At 37.7% G+C, this 21,794-nt stretch overlaps 1 protein-coding gene across 3 annotated transcripts in view; it reads right to left on the reverse strand.

The window, feature by feature from the left end:
- Positions 1 to 488: 488 nt before the first annotated feature.
- mapk6.L (mitogen-activated protein kinase 6 L homeolog) overlaps positions 489 to 21,794 on the reverse strand; it is a 32,509-nt gene continuing 11,203 nt past the window's right edge. The window contains exons 2-7 of one of the 3 annotated variants that reach the window (XM_041586778.1): positions 19,851 to 19,934; positions 5,859 to 7,063; positions 4,706 to 4,850; positions 3,937 to 4,101; positions 3,603 to 3,804; positions 489 to 2,756 (exon numbers count right to left, since the gene is read on the reverse strand). In XM_041586778.1, the coding sequence (XP_041442712.1) occupies positions 1,661 to 2,756; positions 3,603 to 3,804; positions 3,937 to 4,101; positions 4,706 to 4,850; positions 5,859 to 6,413 (2,163 nt within the window). In that variant the 5' untranslated portion in view covers positions 6,414 to 7,063; positions 19,851 to 19,934 and the 3' untranslated portion in view covers positions 489 to 1,660. Of the gene's footprint in view, positions 2,757 to 3,602; positions 3,805 to 3,936; positions 4,102 to 4,705; positions 4,851 to 5,858; positions 7,064 to 9,587; positions 9,734 to 13,560; positions 13,865 to 19,850; positions 19,935 to 21,794 lie in introns of those variants that run through there. The other 2 variants (XM_041586776.1, XM_041586777.1) reach the window with 2 other exon arrangements.

The raw sequence follows: 21,794 nt of genomic DNA on the forward strand, positions 1-21,794 counted from the left end.
CAGGTCCCCTATTCTGGTGCACAAACAAGATTCTGAGATGATACAAGGCTTGCCTTAAAAACAGTGTCCACAAAATGGCTGCTGCCTGTTTGCTATCATTTTGATTTCCCAGACTGAAGGAAACAAGATTCAAATCATTTAAACAGTGTAATTAAAGTTCATTTTGCTTGATTAATGTGATAAAATATGATTTGGAATAGTTTTTTTGGGTGACGGGTCCCCTTTAAGTATTCATTCTGGGGGTATAGCTTTCCTTTAAAGCACGTTTGCCACCAGGTGAGTCAGCAGTATATGCCCTCTCATTACTTACTTACTTACTCACTTACTTACTCTAAATTAGCAAATCTTCCTCTTCTCTAAACTTGTGTGACCTTCCAGCTGATTGGGCTGTTTTTAATTAATAATGAAGCTATGTGGTTTGTTGCTGCAGTTCAGACTGTATTTTTGTAGAATTACAAAAATAGAAGCCCAAAAGAACACAAAAAATATTTCTTGCTGGCCATATTTTATTTGTTTTTTGTTTTTTTAAATAAGGGGAACCAATAGTACATAAATAGTATGCAAAATTCAAAGGCAAAGCAAGTTTCTGGAGAAATGAGATACTACTACATGCTATATTTTTTTCATGCAGGTTTCAAACAAAATTATTTCAGTAAAAACAAACAGTAAAATCCAAAAATGGGAAAACATACACAAAATCTTAATTTACAGTTCTGTTGTACCATAATTATTTCCATGCATGTGGTTTTTGCATTACAAAATTGAAAAAATTCATAGTTGCCAGGAGTTTAATATTAAAGATGTTCCTATAATTATGTAGAAGCTTTTTGAAAATACGAATTCCTATACACAGTGAGCGCCTTCCTTGAAATGAAAACGTAAAAAGTAGGGGGGGAAAAAAAAAAGCAAGCAGGACACAAAGTCTTTTATAACAGGTCTTGGATTTGCAACAACGTAAACCATATTTCTAAACAATTAGCTGAAAATGTGTTTCAGAAAAATGATTTTAAATACAGGACATCTCTATGTGATCAAATAAATAAAATACTGCATATTAAACACTTCACTACATAGGATGTATACCAGAACATTTATAAATATTGTGAAATCTCAGTTAATGGATATCTACTACAATAATGCTGGCTTAACAAAGGTGCATGATGAATAGCACTACTGGTGGCTAACCATTGGCCACATATTGTTGTTACCTTGAGGTAGATAACACATGCGTACCAATATATGCATTCTTCCGTTGCTGCTGGTATCATGTGCTTTAGAAATGGATATGAAAAACGGAGTATGCAACAGAAAAAAAAGAGGGTATAGAAACCGGACATTTCTGTGCAATAATGTAAAGTCTCACTGTGTTAAAATCAAGGCAAGATCTTTTATTTCCAAAACATAGCAACTGATTTTGATATACTTCATTTAGTGCATTATTTCTGTTTCCACCTGCATTGCATTATTTTGGATTTTTAAATTGTGTGCAAATGCCATGCCAGTTTAAAATTAATATGTGTGAAAGTAAGACAAAGGTAAACAAAACCTAAACACATACTAAAATTACAGTTCAAGTAAAAAAAAAAAAATAGAAAAACTAAATTAAAAAAGAAAAGATACAAAAAAAAAAAAAAAGAAAGAAAGAAAAAGACTGAGTGTTTCAGTTCAGATGTTTCAGAATGCTGCTGTAGGTTTTGTGAGGAATTTGAGGGGAAGATTTCATGGCAGATGGAGCCAACGTGGCTTGTATAGATTTTAGTGGGGAGCCAACAGGATTATGAAACGGAGGTATACCTATGCAATCCAGTTGCTTATTAAAGATGAGGTCTCCATTAAAACTCAAGAGGCCATCATCATATTCTTTAACGCTGACCTTTGCATCTCCCGATATCTCTGTTTCTGGCACCTCTGTCTCTTCTTTTTTGCTAAAAAAATCATCTAAGTAACTTGTATAGCTGGTTTCCTTCTTAACATGATCATCTTTCCTTACATCACAACAAAACTGGTCTTTCAGAAAGCAGTCTTCCCCACTAACAATCTGGCTGTCCCAAGAATTCTGATTTCTAGCACCCAACTGTGCCAAGTTGGCCATTCCTTTCTCTTGTTTTTCCATGCTTACTGACTTTGAGATCAAATTCTTCAGTTCAAGTTGTGTCACTGAGCTATTTAAGTCATTGAGTTTGTCTACGCAAGAGGAATCATGCTGCAAACTAAGCTCAATGGTACCTGCAATAAATGAATCAAAGTCAAATTCTCTGTGCTTTTCCCTTTCCTTCTCAACCAGTTGCTGTGAAGCTTCTACTAGTGCTAACTGAGCTTTCACTAAACCATTCTTTTCACATTTGGATTTCCCCTTCTTATCTGACTTCTCCTTATTTTGTTCCTTCCAGTTAGAAAGATCAATGATAAGCTTTGGCTCATAATAATGGTTAACTTCACTCTCCTTCCATACTAAGTTTTCTAAATAAGAGGAAGATCTCATTTTGTAGTTACATGTATGGCTACATTCAAGATCACAATATTTATTTTCATGGTGATCTAGATATTGCCAGCAAGGCTCAGTAGAAAAGTGAGGGTCAAACGCAGGATCTTCAAGATACTTTTCCCGGTCTCCATCAAGATATTTGCGAGGGTCCACTTGTACTTCTTCATCTTCACTACCATCAGAGAGAGCCCGAGGGTCACGCTGAACTTCATCGATTTCAAAATTATTATGTATAGGCCAATCATGGTCTGAAAAATCGCTTTCGTGATATCTGAAAATACAAGTGAATGGTTGAGTATATATATATATATATATATATATATATATATATATATATATATATATATATATATATATATATATATATATATATATATATATATATATATATATATATATATATATATATATATATATATATATATATATATATATAGAGTTTTCATTAACAGAAAAGTGTGTGCCTGTATAATTCATCTTCTTTTACCCATAACATGTTCAACCAGTATCTTCCTGCCTGCCCCTTGTAATTCACCACTATATTTGATAAAGTATTTTGACAATGAGAGTATACTATTTTAGCTCATAAATGGTTTGAAAGCTTGACACTCACATACACCTTTGGATACACTTCTGGGGAGAAGACTGTGGGTGAGGTTTTATAATTTTTGTAACATTATCATCATTTTTGTAACACAAGAGCTATAAATATACTGTTAATATACCCTTGTAAACAGTAATTTAATTCTGTCACTTGACAATTCTGTGAATTAAGTGTCCCCTGTTGAAAAATATGAGGGTATTAGAAGTCACCTCAAAGTTTCTAATAAATTAAGTGCCCCCTGTTGAAAAATATGAGGGTATTAGAAGTCACATCAAAGTTTCTTGGTGACTTAAAAGATCCTTATACTTCAAAAAAATGGGTTATTTTATTCACTATACAAACACATATGAGATTTGATAAAACACATTCGAGATTTGATAGTTCTGTATAGGTAAGTAAATATTATATATGCAGTATGGGTCAATTGGCAGAGATTAGCTTTTGTCTATTTTAAACCCAAATTCATTATGTAAAAGCAGCAGCTTCTTTGCAAAAGCAAGGCACTGTAATTACCTTTCCCAGTTATACACATGGCTGTGGCTGTCATCCATCAATAAAATATCGTCTACCTCATCCTCAATGTGAAAAGGATGGCTTGAAATTGGCTCATCCAGTGGAAAAGAGTAAATGCTCATGTATGGGTGGGACAAAGCTTCTTCTGCTGTTAGTCTGTCCATAGGACTGAATGTTAATATTTGCTCCAGAAAATCCAGCGCTGTTTGGAGAGAAAAAAATGTAAATAAAAAAAGCTTGCTATACAGACATGCTTCTCAAGCATGAATTGAAAAAGTCGCTGCAAGACTTTACTAAATCATTCTCCGTTAATTAATTCAGGTATAAAATTTACCCTCTGAGCTGATGCCTGGAAGCAGATGTGGTAAAGGCTTATGCGGCTCGGAAATGTCATTTTTGATATACACTGGGATTACATTGAGGAGCTCTTGGCGGTCTTCTTCATGCACAACTGGTATTGATTCCAGGATGAGCTGCATCTGTTCAAGCTCGTGTGCACCTTAAAGAGTAAATTTATCATTAGATTTTCCAATTAGCAAAATTGTTTTCCAAGTTATTTTATCAACCTGGTCGTATGATGTGTATAGATGTGTTTTGGCATTATAATACCACGCTGTAAGGAGGTGGCACAACTTAAAATCTTACCCTACTGGTCTCCAATTCCAGACACCACTATTTGCCTCTGAATTTTACAAAGATTATACTGGTTGTTTGGAGAGATTCCCCAGAACAAGCAGAAATTAGAACTGGGACTGTGTCCCTGACACAACAACCAATCCACGTGGCACAAAGCAAACTAAATGCAACCCAATCAATCATATGGTGGTCTGTTAAAAAAAAAACTACCCACCATGGGGTCATAATATGCAGCAGAAGGAAAGAATGGGCAAAACTATCCAAATTGTTTGACAAAATCTAGGCATCCACTCTAGTTTATGAGGTTTGGAAGTGGTACACTCTTAATGAGTATTCCAAAACTTTTTTCTTGAAGGCACGACAAGGGGATAGAAACGGAGAACCAGTGGTTCTTGATTTTTAGGGAATTATAGTAAATACTCAAATTTACACACATACAACTAAATGTATTATTAAAGCATACTAACCTGCAAAAAGGGTTTTTCCAGTTAACATTTCTGCAAAGATACATCCAGCAGCCCACATGTCAATTGCTTTAGTGTAATTGTTGGGAGAAAGTAAGAGTCTGGGAGATCTGTACCATTTTGTAACAAGTCCTTCAGAAAGATGTCCCTAAAAAAATTGGATTTCTTTATTTTGTTTTCAAAATAATATTGAAAGCAATAGGCAGAAGGTAATTTTTAAGTGTCATAAAATGGACCCATACAAATTATAACCACTGCAACACATGCTCTGATAGGTTACATAGTTTCTTAAAATCCTTTCTGAAGACAAGAGTCAGGAGACTGGCTAGTAAAAAGGAAATTGGATGCCATTTACAAGCAGAGAATTTGATTATATAAGGAATTCTATTAAAATACATTGCTTGTAGCTTAGTGCTAATAAAAAAAAAAGTTGCTTTTGCTACTGTCTATTGACAACGTATCAGTAAAAGCATGCAACATGGCTAGCGAAATATACTGTTACATATGCAAATTTGAAGAACACGCAATGCTCTGTTCACAATACAAAATGTCACTTCCTATTAAGAACAAAATAAAAGGAAAACCATCACTGCTAAACTTATTATAAATGGTTAAGGTACAGACATCTCACTTACTTGATCTCAACTTGCAGATCAAGATTTTCTTGCATTTTTCCCCCCATTGTTTTCTCACCTAAACTCAGGAGCTCAATCCAATGGGGCACTCAATCATTTCCATTATAGAAGAATTCTATCAGTGGACTTACTCAACAACTCTCGAGTTGGGTTAATAAATCCATTCGATAGAAGGCTATGGGAATGTCACGTTAACTTAAAAATTCACCTGAGAAAATTGATGCGAGAAATAGTAACTATGAGGAATTAATTCTCAGTGCCATAGCTCAAGAATAGCATGAGAAACAGTACTCTTGCATATGAGATGAACAGAGCAATAAAAAAAAATTATTAGATTAACAACCACTGGCCAATTTGTATTGGGGTCTCTGGCTAACCCAGTAAAGAATGGGGGTTTAATAGCAATGTTACTGATTAGAATAATATAATATGCATTTTATAAGTTACACAAGTTATATATTATAATATTATTCAATTGAGATTTAATTTAAGTTATTTCAACTGCTGTTCATGGTAGATACCTTATGAGAGTAATGGGGATCCATAATACGTGCAAGACCAAAATCTCCAATTTTCACCACTAGATCTTCTGTGTTTATGAAAAGGTTTGCTGGTTTAAGATCTCTGTGTAGCACATTAGCGGAGTGGATATACTTAAGCCCACGTAGCAGCTGATACATGAAGAGCCTTGCATGCTCTTCTCTTAACTGGCCCTGCTCTAGCAGTTTAGCAAGGTCAGTCTCCATGTAGTCTTGGACAATGTAAACACAGTTCAACTCTGTTAAAGAGCTCACATCATCTGTTAACTGTCTTCCATTAGGACCGAGAATTTCAAATACTTTCACAATGTTATCATGGTCAAGTCTCCGGATAATTTTAATCTCTCGCAGAGCATGTTTCACACTCTGAGGATCGGTCAGAACGATTTTCTTCACAGCCACCCGCTTATCACAGTCATTATCAACAGCAGAAAAAACTAAGCCATTACCACCGTAGCCAAGAGGTTTTAAGTCCATATATCTGGATCCCAAATCAAATCCATGAATGTTCATGAGGCTTTCAAACTTTTCTGCCATTTTGGTGACCACACTTCTTCAGCTCTCAAATTGAGTTTACACTAAATATTTGAGAATAAATCACTGCTGGTATCTTCAAGAATTTAGACAGAATTGGGAAAAATACATTAAAAAAAACCCACAAAAATTTAAAAAAGCACTCCTTATAGATGGATTCCACCAATTTTCATTGCATATCAGCCTTCCAGGCCTGGAATACTCCAACAAGGACTCTAAAGCTCTGCAACTTTGAATGTAGAAAAATGCTAGTATTCATAGTTCATAAGAGATGCAGCATCCCAGCAGACAGCAAGGAAAACACTCAAGAGGAACTAATGCGGAATGAAAGGACATACTATGCACGTGGCTCTAGTGTGCAAAACAAATTGACATTTAACAAAAGAGCAAATAAATATGAACGTAAAAGACTTTTTCAAACATCCTCCTCACAGTGCAGATACATTCAGTGTTAAACTGGTCCTGAGCAGCGTCATTCTATAATGCTAGTAAGCACTATGAATTATTTTTATTTCGGTATTGGTGTACAGTGCATTTGAAGAGGAAACCGTGGCAGAACTTGAATTACAGAAGAGGGCGTCTGTTAATGATCAGGTGGCTCCAGCTCACCACAATCACAATCAAAGCTGCCATCCATTTTATTTCCAGATATCCTACAAGAGAAAAAAAAAAAACCACAAGATTAGCAACAGATAGACAATTAAATAAAATTGTCAATTGTAAACAAACATGTGAACTGGTTATTTTCCAGAGTAATTTTAATTTTCCTTTTTCCAAATGAATTTGAGATCGTGGCACAAGCATGGCCTTTTCTCTATTAACGAAAAAGAACAAAACCTGCCTGTACCATCTCTCATTGTCCATAATAGAAATCCTCTTAATATCACTGGCACATTTGGCCCAAAAAACGCTCAAAATGCCATTTTCGTCCACAATCTGGATTGAACAGTAATGTCAGGAGGTGGACCTCCATTGCAGGCACTAGGTGCAATGAACCTTGAAATTATTATTATTTATATAGCACCATCATTTCACGCAGCTCTTTACAGAGATAAGTGATACAAATACAAACATTTTCCAAGTGTGATTTAAGGTTGAAATTAGATACTGTTAGGAGACAGTAGTGGGAGGTTCCTGCTCAAGAGAGCTTAAATTCTACGTATGACTGAAGTCAGGCAATCAACCACATGGCAAGCGCCACATAAAAACCCACACAGTGGTATCAGACTATTAGCTTGGAAAAGTTAAATAAGCAGAAACAGGCAGTCTAGCTGCTTAGTGTTTTTTATTGGCACGAAAAAAAAAAACCACTAAACAGCTAGACTGCCTGTTCCTGCTTCTTTACCTTTTCCAAGCCAATAGCCTTTGTATCGTGAGCGGGGTGCGTTTAAGAAGTGCAGGAAATAATTTCCTCCCTTGTTGGGGATTTTAATTAGGCAATTAGCACAATAGAAGAGATTTCTTCTATGGCATATTACAGTAAATAGATAGATGCATCTAAAATAATCCCCTATTGGTTTGAATGGAAAATGCCTCACAGCACCAGTACTCTTTTTAGCAGAAACAACCACTAGAGCATGTTTGGGTGGTATTGACTAAAGACTAAAGATGCTCTAGTAAGCATTTCCAGGCTAAAAACCATCTGCACTGTTGGTGCAGGTGTTCCCTATGCAAGTGAATGGGAGGCAGGAGGGTGCCTTTATATGATGTGGTACCATCTGAAATATTCCGGTGGAAAAAACATCACATGTACAATCATCCTTAGTGCTGTGACCTTGCTAGCACAGCAAACGTTAGTAAGTACATGAGTAATATATATATATATATATATATAAGGGATTCCCCGAATCCACTATTTTGGGTTCAACCCCCGAATCCTTTTCGAAAGATTCGGCCGAATACCGAATCCGAACCCTAATTTGCATATGCAAATTAGGGGTTGGAAGGAGAAAACATTCTTTACTTCCTTGTTTTCTGACAAAAAGTCACGTGATTTCCCTCCCTGCCCCTAATTTGCTCATGCAAATTAGGATTCGCATTCAGTTCAGCTGTACAGAAGGATTCGGCCGAATCCTGGCCGAATACTGGATTCGGTGCATTCCTGATATATATACATATACACACACAGTTAAATGCACAATGCACTGGCACAGGTGTTTGGAAGAAAAATCCCTAAGCCATGCACTACATTCCTGAGAAAATTAAAGCAATAGTTGAACGCAAGAAATGCATTTAAAGACCTTGGTTTGACAACATTAATATAAAGTACAGAGATTATGGCTCAATAACGCAATCTAACACCAAAACGCTAATGAAAAGGAAAGTTTAACATGCAGCTGTCAAAGAATCATGAAGCAATAAAATTGCTAGCATTTTCCATCAAAAAAATCAGAGGCAAGATATATGTAATGAAAGCATGGATTCCTCACACTGCACACTCACTGAAACACTTAACATGCTTCATTTAATTTAATAACAAATGTGTTTAAAGGGTTCTTGGAAGTCCTTGTCAACTAGTTATAGCTGTATCATTACAGGGGCCAGCCAAGAACCAATTAAGTTTTATTTTGCCTAACGAAATAAAATGTAATTTTAACCAACTTTCCAATGACTTTTCATATTTAATTGTAAATTAAATTGCTATTAAATCCAGTACAGGTATAGGATCTGTTATTCAGAAACCAGTTATCCAGAAAGCTCTGGATTTTGGGAAGGCCATCTCCCATAGACTCCATTTATCCAAATAATTCAAATTTTTAAAAATGATTTCCTTTTCGTCTTTAATAATAAAACAGTACATTGTACTTGATCCAAACTAATATGATATGATTAATCATTATTGGTGGCACAGCAATTCTATTGGGTATATTTAATGTTGCAATAATTTTTTAGTAGACTTCGGTACAGAGATTGTAATTACAGAAAGACTTCTTATCCAAAAAATCCCTGAGCATTCTGGATAATGGGTTATATACCTGTATTCGTCTGACCCTTGCTATTTGCTGCACTGCCAGTCATGAATGCCCATTGATGAAGTTTACTCAGTTCTCCTCTAGTGAAGACTATTTCTAAAATGCCTTTCAAACTGTGATTCTCCTTCTCAGCAGGCCTGGAGGAACTAATAAAAACCACCCTATTTTATGGCACCTGATTTAAAATCGGTTAAAAAATAGTTACCTTTAAAAGTTACATTTATACTGGAGCTCCCCATATATCTTCTCTGGTCTGTATCTGTGTTAAAAATGAGCGGTGGGTGCTCAGCCCTTAAGAGCACAGTAGAATATGACTATTCAATGAGAGCTTGGTCTTCACATAGGAAAATATATCCTGCAGCTCCCTGTCATGTCCACCTATCTGCCCTCCCTCTAGATGTGTATTGGCTGCCACCCCTCAATGATAGTGAAGCCAGCAGCTCTGCTAAACAGCTTGAGAAAGTAGCACAAACAGAATGATTGGGTTGGGGCTGGTAAGGTTTGGGGGAAATTTTATATTGCTATAAATTTGTCTGGTAGGTGTTCTTGACACTACATAAGCATTGAGGAGAGGGGGTATTGACTGGAAGAGAGCTGTCCCTTACTACCATTGTTTCAGAAGTAATCAGGACAATATAGCTTTCATTAGAAATTACATTTAAAATGATTGAATTAAAATAAGAAGGTTGCTTAGAATTACATTTCATTATCACAAGCATATATTTGAGCATGTGGGTATAGTTTCACTTTAAGGTATTACAGCAATCCAATCCTTCAGGACAATCGCTACCAAAGGCAACAAACATACCCAAAAATGCCTCGCCAGCCACGACAAGTTGCGACTTGTGAAAATCGAAGGGACACATAGGTTTTACCACCGGTGATTTCAATTATTGTCAGGGAGAAGCATTTCCTGGAGATTTGTCAACCAATTTATCACAGTCAACAAAATCTCCACATAAAGACATTATATTACAGCCATATAGATTTCAGTGGTAAAGTTGGCACAAAAACTGGACTTCACTCCAGAAAATGGATGCGAATTAAAAAGTTTTATTCTGAGATGTTTCTTTTTGTATGAATAAAACTTTTTAATTTGCATCAATTTTTTTGGAGTGAAGTCCAGTTTTTGTGCCAAGTCTACCACTGAAATCTATAGGTCTAGCATTGCCTCCCCGAGCTTAAGGTCTGGGGCTTGAGCACCTGGACCCCCTGATGCTATTGGTGAGTTTACCTTACTGCCTACGTGTTTCTGTCACACTGGAATTCCCTATTGCCCTTTTTAGATTCTAATTATATTACAGCAGCGATTGAGCTTAATCGCTGGAAAACCCAAGATCAGCCATTTTCACACAATAAAGTCGAATCGCCACAAGTAAAGTCATTTATTTGTGGTGATTACAAGGTAAGTGAATGGCACAGCATTTTCAGGGAGATGTGTGACCTGTGGTAGCAATTTGTTGCCCTTAGTGCCGACCAACTTGTTCAATGTAGTTAGCCCCTTATCAAAAGAGACAACATGCTCCAAGGTTATATTGTACAACTAAAAAGTCCATGAAACCCAGCGTTAGGCTGGGGTCATATAAATCTATTAGAGGGGTGACATTGAGCCCACTGGACTGCATATATAGATAGCTCTATATAATCAAACTCAACGCATCTGCTATCACAGGATATACCACCCAAACTCAACCAATATTATGATAAAACATGTTCTCCTCTATCAAATGTCCACACATTTATACTAAATACATTTTAAATGGAACATTAGTGTGAGTAATTAATAAAAACAGATCAGCTCTGTGTTTAGTGTACCGCAGAAATTCAGTTGCCAGAGAAAATGGGCACATGCTGCAGTACGTGGCACATAATATGACTTTCATTTCTCCAATTAAACTCTGTTGCCACGGTTGCCTTAACGTCTCCGGTGGTGATGTAAGCGCAGTTCCCGAGAATCAGCGAGGAATTCCCTAAATACCATATATGACTTCTCACTAAACAAATCTCTCCTGCTTAACTTCTTAGCTCTCAGGAGAAAGAACAGCTCAGTCTCTAACACGGCTTGGGTTTAACTTCCAAACAACGTACGCATGTAAGGGATGATTATGTTTTCTAGCATTCTGATCACATGGATTCTAAAGTCCTCAGACTAAACTAGACGGCTTTGCTTCTTGTAACCATGCTGACTTCTTTTTAAAGAATAAAACAGTTTGTAAAAGGGAAAGGGAAATCTAAAGGAATAAAAAATGCTCTAGAAAGAATGAAACTGAAGCTACTTGTCAGGTCTGTTAGATAACTGGCTTCTGCTACACTGCTCCAGGAGCCACAACCTGCAGTGCAGAAAATGTGAACACTGCCCTCAAAAAAAACCCCCAAAACTTGCCAGTTTACATTATTTACACATTCCAGCAGGTTTAAAAAACTATGAACCCACTGGAATGTGTAAATAATGTAAACTGGCAAGTTTTGGGTAGAGGTTGCCCTTAATGTCAATGTTCACTCTTCCCATACCTCTCAACTGTCCCTTTTTTCGGACAGTCCCTCTTTTGACAGCTCAACCTGCAGTCCCTCATTTGTATTGCAAAGTCCCTCTTTTCTCTGCACTGAACAGCCAGAAAAAGAAACAAACTTTCTCACTTAATTGGCTTTTAGCAGAGAGCCCAGAACAGCTAACAGGTGCAAATAAGATACTTTGTAACAATTTTGAGACACAAAAACACAGTTTAGATAAGGAGAAATATTTTCAAACTTTCATAACCTGCCAAATTTTGTAAAACGAACATGGTAATTAGGGGGTGTGGCCACAGAAAGGGGTGTGGTCAAAAAATTGCTGCGCTACGTGTGGAAAAAAAATTTTTGTCCCTCATTTTACTTCCAAAATGTTGGGAGGTATGACTCTTCTACTGAATAGTCAGTCAGGGAGGGCTCACCTTGTGGCCTCTTCCAGCTGCTAAAATGTAAATATCCCTATGAGCATTTATGGCTAAGGAAACCTCCCAGGATCCCCAGGGTATGAGCAACTGCCACAGGAAAGTCAGCTGTGAGTCACAGGACAGCAGCAGCCACGCAAAGGGAAAGAAGAGCCACGCAGCAGTCATTGCCACACACTCAGACCCACGTCGCAACTGTGGACTTTGTGATTCATCACATGGGAAACTTTGTGCTTAGCCCCTCCCACTAGCAGCTCCACAGCTCACGCCACATCAAGCTGCCACCAAGCGCCCAACATGAATGAAGCGGCTGATGCGACTAAGCGAGCGGCGGGTGTCGTTGCTGAATGTATACAGACAGGCTAGGCTCCGGCTTGTGGCCCCTTCTGTTTTAATACAACAGCTAAATTGAGATCTTTGTCAGAAATGCACATGACGATATACTATTATGGGAGGAAATCCCATGACATCATTGGCTGAATGAAACAGAGCCGCCCTCGCATCCATTTCGCTCTCGCTGGGGCATCACATTGGCCCGGCGGCATGTCAATCATCTTATTACTCTAAGGAGCCCCGAATTCCCCAACCTGGTTACGCTAAAGCGTTTTAGCTGACAAAATGCCAGTTTACGCTGTTAGCGCCTACTTTCACTATGATCACCTCCACTCAACCTCCAGCCGAAGCCATAAAGTGAATGTTAATACAGAAGTAGTCATTAAACGGTGCTCAGACCCACAACTGGTCATACAGAGAACAGTATACACAAGCACCCAGGCGAGGTTATTGTAATAACGGGTACAAGGGAGCAACCATTAGACTGGTGGGACACGATCCCTACTGCCAATGAGCCGACATTATCCACAGTGGGACTGTACGGCCAAAGCCAGTCGCGGGACCGGCGAAATGACGGAGGAGAAAGTGGCGGCGCCTGTCTGTCAATACTAGCTCAATACACAATACTAGCACAATACACAATACTAGCACAATATACAACACTAGCACAATACACAATACTAGCACAATATACAACACTAGCACAATACACAATACTAGCAATAAACCGGCTAGTGGTGCCACGGATGAGAGCAGCCGACGCGCTATTAATTAGCATACTTGGCGAAAGAGAACGGCCGAGATGGGTAGAAAGGTCCGCTCCTTTGTCAGTCACACAATGGGAGAATGACCGGCACAATGCCGCCCGGCTCTAGAAAGAAACCGAAGCACAGATAAAGAACGGCAGGTACTCACGGGCCTGGTCAGATTCATATGGAGAACTGAAATGGCCCCGAAATGATGGTTACAGATCCGCTTTGCCTGTCCCCTCGCTCCGCTTCTTCTCCCCAGTTCGATGCCGCAGTCGCCATGTACTAGTCTCCGACTGACTGCTTAGAGGAGGAGAGGCAGGAAACCGAGAAGCCGCCTCCTGCGTCATTAGTCTCGCCCCTGCAGCCCGTCACCTGAGCGGGAGATTTGAATCGAGCAGCAGGTTAATGCCAAGCCATTAAGAAGGAACTCGCCGTATTTCCTTGTCTGATAATAAAGACTAGCGTTTCAGTCACTTTGTTGACAAAACTTGTAATACCAGGGTTGTTGGGAGCCATCTTGGTTTTGTGATCCTCTGGCACATTCAGCAATGGCGTCTACCTGTTGCCACACAACAACCCCAACTTTCCTGAGCAGTCACCATGTTCTAGGCATCTAAAGTCATTGTAATTCACCATTTGTGCCACCAAATAAGTCCCGGTGTTTACAAGGAACAAACCCTCAAGAGTATTGCTATGTGCAAAATAGCCATCGATGCACCGATTATATAGTACAAAACTTATTTTCGTACAATATTCGGTGCGAGAAGACGAGCCGATGGATATCCGCAGAAGACTTGGATATCGGCCAGCTCGATGATCGGGCTAGCCGGAAAATTTTGATTGGGCACTTTTGAAGGCACCCAAACATCAGCCATTGTTAAGGTGGCCGTATGGCCACCAATATTATCATATGAAACACATTTTTGTACAATGTTTGGTGCATGTATGGCAGGGCCGGAATTAGGTGTAGGCAGAGTATTCACGTGCCACTGGGGAGCGGCCCGGCACATGCCTTTAACTGCTGCCTACCCCAGTCTGGTCTGGAGTCCTGTTTTTTGTGCACATGTGCGTGCCTAAGTGAGGGTGGCGCGTGTTGCGTGTCAGCGCAAATGCGCCATGACTCCAACGTCAGCGTGCATGTGCCGTGACACATCCATCAGCACGATAAGTGAAGTGGGCGATGCGGCTGGCCAGGTTGACTGGGGGCGCCCGGCCAGTCTGGCCCCGCCTTGATGTATGGTGGAAGACAAGCCGACCAATATCAGCAGAAGGCTTGGATCTCAGTCGGCTCACTGATTGGCCCAGGTGAAAAATTTTTGATCAGGTGCCATTGAAAGCATCTGAAAATCAGCCTCTGTTAGTTCTGAATTATCAGATACAGGTAGGGTTGCCACCTGACCAGTAAAAATGATGGTTAATCTCAATGTTATGAATAGGGGAAAAAGATTAAGGCCGGTATTTTTTTCCAGAAACAATGGCAAAGATATTTTCCAGGAAAGATCATAATTGTTACGTCTATGGCCACCCGATATATACATTCCAGGGAATACTTTTTTTCCTCTTCAGATAGTACACCAGACTTGTTCAGTTGCTTTGTAATTTTTTTTCTTTCTGACCTTTCCCCCTTCTTTCTCTCTGGTGTTCTGGCTAGCATCTCAGTAATCCAAGAGCATCCCCATAACTGTTACAATTTGCTACTTGTGTCTTGTCAACAGCATCTGTGGAATGTTAGCATCTATTCTATCAAATATAACATTTACTTTCATGAAACTCGGGTATTATGTAGCAAATTAAGAACATTTTACAGAGTTAGCGACCTTGCATCCTGCAGCTTCCTAAAGGAGACATGAAAGGTGAAAAATTAAGCTTTAAACTTGAATATTAGAAGAAATAATTAGCAAGCTACTGAAAAACATCTGGTGTACAATGTGAAAACAACTGACCCAAAAGGAGTCTGGAAGGGAAGCAACCCCTTTAACATACATTATTACAAGGCAACACCACAGAAAAGTAAATTTGATTAATTCTGCCCCATTACCATTCTTTAACACTGATATATATGGAGTTCTTTTACAGAGAATGTTTTATAAATTCATTTAGTCCTTTACCAATCAGGGTTTACCTATACACGCAGTAGTAATCAACAAAGCTTGCAATGGCTGTTGCAGCCAGTAATGCAAACTATGGTCATTTCAGCAGCCTTGATCTGCTAGCGTTATAGCAAAGGTAATTATGTGCACCATCCCTGAAAAATGAAAATCCCATATGCTCTATTTTGTTGGGTACACATTTGGGGTGTTTTCTGGCCAAAATACAGCCTGTGTGCACACGGATCAGCAGCTCACACTACCCTTATGAATATCCAAGACACTGGAGAAACAATGAAGATGATTATTGTCCGGAGGCAGGCTTAACATGCCACTATAACCTCAGCTTTTCGAACAGAGGTGTGCTTAGTACAGGATTATACATACTGTATAGTAGCATATACTATGTCTTTGTAAGGGCACTTCTCATACTATGGTCCAGAAAGTTGACCATAGTATTAGAAGTGCAATTTATGTAATACCGCACCACTTCACATCAGGCTATGCTGAGGAAACTCGTTCAACAGGAATTTGGCAAGTTGGGGGATTTTACTTCCCCATCTTATCAGTTGGGGGTTGCTTTGGGGGCAGGTGTCACAACCCAGGATAAAAGAACCCTGGACAGAAGTGAGAAGGAAGCGGCTGGGGGCCTGGAGAAGAGAGGAGCCTGGAGAAGAGACAGAGGAACCTGGGACAAGACAGCATGTGAGGACTGCAGACCAGAGGGAAGCCATAATGAAGCTGACCTCTATTTCATTGCTATGGTGTTAACAACAATGTAGACTTGTATAATTGTGTAACTGTAAGTACTGTATATACTGTTTTAGTTTAATTGTAATCATTTATGTGTAACAATCCATTGATTTATTATATAATATAATCTCTTTAATATACACATATTGGTGTGGATTCTTTGCTTGCTCAAAAGAACCAAAACACTAGTAAGAGGGGTTATATATATATATATATATATATATATATATATAAACGGGTCTGTGGACAGCACCAGCTTTCCTAATTAGCTACCTTGTAGCTGCCCCTGTGCACGGTGGTATATTATATGTAGATAAACGAACAAAAACCAGCACCAAGGGTCTTCAAGTGATGAAAATATTGTATTGTTACATAGTATGCAAAACCGACGTTTCGGGGACTTACTATGTAACAATACAATATTTTCATCACTTGAAGACCCTTGGTGCTGGTTTTTGTTTGTATATATATATCCTGACGACGGTTCAGAGAGAACCGAAACGTGTTGATGTGGGAGAGTTTGTAATACTCTAATAAAAAGATACTTCTTAATCACTATACCCGTGAGTGCTCCTGACTACATTTATTTATATATATATATATATATATATATATATATATATATATATATATATATAATTACATCGCAATTGCACCAAAAGTATCACATGTAAGCATTACTCTCATACAGAATTGTGACACCAACTAAACTTTTTTGTAGCATAATTGCATCTGATATGCATTAAAGTGCAATTGTGTCAATCTATACACAACTGTATAAGGTGCATCTCCCCTCAAGACTGCAATTATGCAGGAATCATGAGTAATGTTTGTCTCCAATATTAATAAATACGCCCCCAATGTGAGTTGAAAAAAAATGGTGTAAAAAGCTGTGTAAAATAAATCTAAATTTATCAAGTTAAGCGTAATTTTACACCATGCAAACCCAATATTTGCTGCCATTATTTTGCATTGCTTCCAGTGGAAGTCACTCTAAGATAAAAACACGTAAAAATTGTGCACCTTTTTTTGCCCGTTTTTTACTTGGTGAAGCCTGGTGATGTGTGGTGTGTTAGCCTGCTGTTTTTTACATAGCATAATAAATTTAGCCTTAATGTCATTAAATCCTTTATTTTAAATTCTTCCCCACTGCTTTCTATTAACCCTAGCAGCTGCTGTCCCTAAACGCTCCCTATTAACCCCTGCTGCTATCATGAGGCAGCGGATGTTTAATTGTTTTGTTCACTAGTAATTCCACAAACTCATAATAGGCATATTAGCCCTGAAATGGCCGCATGTGAATAAGGCAGCATTAACAGAAACCCATTATCCATCAGAGGTGTTGAACAATTTACATGCCATGTGGAGGATCGCATTGATTTTTTTCCCTGCTGATGCTGCAAAAACATTGCGATGCTGGTTAGGCCTTTTTGTATGTGAAATGTATTCTTATACAAATATACATAGGCTGCGTTATTGGAGCAATATCTGTGTTCTATTTAATTGCAAATCCACAACAATTGTTGACATTTCTCCTGACCTCAGTCCCCACCAAAAGAAGCATTTCTAGCACTGATCAAGTTTTTTGCTATTCATAACATTTTTCTCACCAGCATTTTCTCTCTGAAACGTTACAGGTGCTCATGAGATGGCTTTAAACCAATAGGCGTATTAACATAGGCTTGAATTATACTATTTTTTTAAATCTATTATATTTTTGGTCCACTTGAGAAATTTGCTGGGAGAAATGATAAGCAAGATATTACCACACTAGTGAAAGAAACCTGAAAAAACAGAATTGTGAATAATTATAACATTAGGTGGGAAAAAAGATTGTTTCTTTAAGTCCATGCCTTCTCGCTAACTGCAAAATCCCATTGCCTGATACCTGTTGAACTATTACTCAGTTGATTTAACCAGTTCTGGAGGCAAGAGTGGGAGATCGCATACCTTAGAGCCCTCTGCACCAAGACCCTACAACTATACTTCTGCCCTGATTTAAAAATGCTTTGCAATCTGGTGTAAAGGGAGCCATGCACTGGTAAGGGAATTGCAGAGGTCGCTTGTGAATTGACAACTCAAAAATCATTATGGATTAATTACTGTGTTTAGTGAAGCTATCCCTAAGTATTTCAGCTGGATACATCTTTAAAATCAATCATTAGGGTTCCACAATATTGACCTTACAGCAACTGGTGACCATAAATCTATGCATAGCTGGATATTAGGGTATTAGCAGTGTTTCTATGTATTTCTGGAAAAGCTGTGCCTTTTGTTTATGTTACAAAGAAACAGGTGCTCATTTGAACATTCTCAAAATATGTAATTTTTGAGGTAGATGTAGTCCTGCATCTTTCTAGTGCAGGTTCCAGTACAACCTTTGTCCATGGGTAAAATAAAAAAAAAAAAGTTAGTGCTGCTGGTTTTCTTTTTACATATTTCTTTTCCTAGCATTATAAATTGACAGAAGAATAAATTAAATGTGCAGATGGTGAGGGAAATGTAAAATGTGATGCATTTGATTTTATGTCCAATTTATACAGCATTTGCTTTGGGCCATTACTGAGTCAGACAAATATAGATATTTTTAGCAGCTTTTATTTTGCAGTAGAGCAGCACTAGGATATATTGTGCTGATCTAAGAAATGTGATAGAACAGTCATCAAATCCCAGATTGAAACGTAAAAACACCACTAACATTACAGTTACGATGACTGTACAGTTATTAAAGAGTTACCATTACGTTTTTTCCTAGCACAAACAAAAGGAACATTTTGGGTGAGTTCAAGGAAAAGACTAATGTTTTACTATTGTGCACACACTACCTCACCAGATCACATTTCAATGGAACTCAAATGTGAACCTTCATCATTTTTATTTACTGTGGCACAGCAAGACTTTTAGTCAGCTTCTCTGAGCTCTTTCAAGTGCCAATTCAATACTTTGGTAATATTGTATCTATTTTAGCCTGTGTTGGCCTTAATCCCTTTTCAATACTTCTAGTAAGCAATCTGGGGTTACTGCCTTGAATACTGACTGATTTGTTTACCTTGCAATCCAAGGAACGCTGAGCCTTTTCTAAATCTTTGTTTACAGTGTGATGTCTGTTTCTAAATTAACGTGTCCATATATGCCATAGATTTCCTACCAGAAAGTAAGAGTCTTCTCAGTTCATGGCTGCAGCCAACATTTCCAGAGAGCTCAAAAGGATTTTTCTACTATAATATGCGTTGGGCAAAACTTATCACCTATCCCTTTGTAGCATTGCCATTACCAAACACAATTATAATATTAATAAGTATTTGCTGAAGATTTGTACAAACACAATTCTCTCTTTTCATAGAGCTAATAGAAGTAGATTAAATTGTTTCTATTGATTTAAACACCTGGACCACATAACGTATTTAATATATAGTTTGCTATATTAGAAATAATAGAATCTGTTTTTTTTTTAATTGGCTACAACTGTTTGAATAACATATACCTCCCGTGAATTAATAGTTACCAAAATAGTTTAATGTTATTGAAAGGTAAATAGTCTTAGTTTCTAAGAAGCATACTATATATTTTAGTAGGTAATTAAGACATAAATGAGCAATTAGGCAGTGCATACCAGTATTTGGGTCCAGTCTGCTGGCTCCAGTTTGGCACCAAACAAGTCGTTTCATTCTTGGACGATCCTCAAGGGCATAGCCACCTGTACAAGAATATTATTTATTACTGACAAAGACAATATTTCCTTGGTGTCATCACCAATCAGTTCAACAATCAAGAATGTAACACAGAAAAGAAGACACAAAAAAGCCCACCACAGACATGTAGTGCATTAAAATTAACACATGCTTGTTTTTTTAGATGATCTTCATTTTTTAGCCAAAAAACTTTGAAAGGTTTAAGCAGGTGATTTAATTCTAGTGAACTAAGAAGTATGTAAAAATATGCTTTGTAAGGTCCCAGTTTATTAAGGAGATATTGACGCCAAAAAAAACGTCTTTTTTTTTACATTTATCATTACATTGTCTTTGCTTGCTATTTATAATTTTGCCATACAATATTTGCAATATTTTTAAAACATGCTTTTAAACTGCCAATCTGATCCCTCATGTTCCTCTAAAGAAGGCTGCTATATTTGTGCAGCAGTAGTCCATTAGCATTAGAAACTCTGATAAGTTGAGATGGGACAGCCAGGTTGGCAAAACAAATTAGGTTTAGGAACTTCAGGGGGCCCATTTACTAACAATCAAATTTCGATTTTTTTTTTACCACGAATCTCTAATAAAAAGTTTCTAAAAATGTGAGATTTATTGTGTAAAAACCACACAACTAAAACAAAACTTCGCCAGGTAAAAGTTGTTGAGGTCATATAGAAGCCAGTGGGAGCTGTGCTGATCCTATTGGAACATTTTATATCAATTCTAACTTTTAGAGGTTTTTGATAGGAATTGTCAGAAAAACTTGAGGTTTTTGAGGTATTCATATGTTTAGTACATTATTTTGCGTTCATGCTTTTTTATTCAGAACAGACATTTTAGTTTTAGAGTTTGTGAGTTTAGTCATAGTTTCAAAAATCAGAACAGGCCTCCAAGTTACAATTACAAAAGCATATCTATCAGTGAAAAACTATTAACATGGTTTAAAGGAACTTCATATTTTGAAGAGTAGTTTTTTTTAGTGTCAATATCACGTTCCTGTATGTCGGGAAAAATGAATCACAGGAATTAAACGTGAAGTGTTACTATATGGGTATCCATGTTCTAGTTATAACTTAAATAAATCTGCACCTTAGGGGCAGATTTATCAAGGGTCGAATTTCGAAGTAAAAAATACTTTGAAATTTGACCATCGAATTAAAATACTTCGACTTCGAATATCGAACGAAAATCGTATGATTAAATCGTTCGAATTGAACTATTCAAACTATTTCAGCAATTGAGCAAAGTATTTTTTGACCTTTAAAGACTTTTTACTTTGAATCAAAGTTGAAGTGTATTCAAAGTCGTAGTATCCTATTCGATGGTCGAAGTATCCAAAAAATTACTTTGAATTTCGAAATTTTTTCCTTCGAAAATTCCCTCGAATTCACTTCGACCCCTCGAACCTGCCCCTTAGTGTTTGTTTTACATGAACAAATTCTAACATCAGTTTTTTGCAGGCCCTTAAGAGTAAGCAGGTCTCAGTTAAAGTGCTGGAGGCCTGTTCCGCCATAAAGAGTGAGGTCTGTGCAGATGGGGGGCAAGAATACATAGGTCAGGGGAATGAGCATGCCGGTATATGGCACCCCTCTACAGCAACCCTGCTCTCATTGAAAATATTTGTGTCCAGTAGAGCTGATGGTCGAATTTCGCGAAACTGCAAAAAATTTGCGAAAGGCATTGAAGTCAATGGGCATCAAAATAGTTTTGACCCAAGTCAATATTGACGCAAGCGACAATTTTTATACTCATGACTATTTGGTTGAAATGCATTAAAGTCAATGGGCGTGACAATTTTTATGCACGTAACAATTTTGATGCGCGACAATTTTTTTTGGACTTGCCGGATTTTTCACCGTTGAATT

Source organism: Xenopus laevis, chromosome 3L (genome assembly GCF_017654675.1).
Source record: "Xenopus laevis strain J_2021 chromosome 3L, Xenopus_laevis_v10.1, whole genome shotgun sequence".
In the NCBI taxonomy this organism is placed as follows: Eukaryota; Metazoa; Chordata; class Amphibia; order Anura; family Pipidae; genus Xenopus; species Xenopus laevis.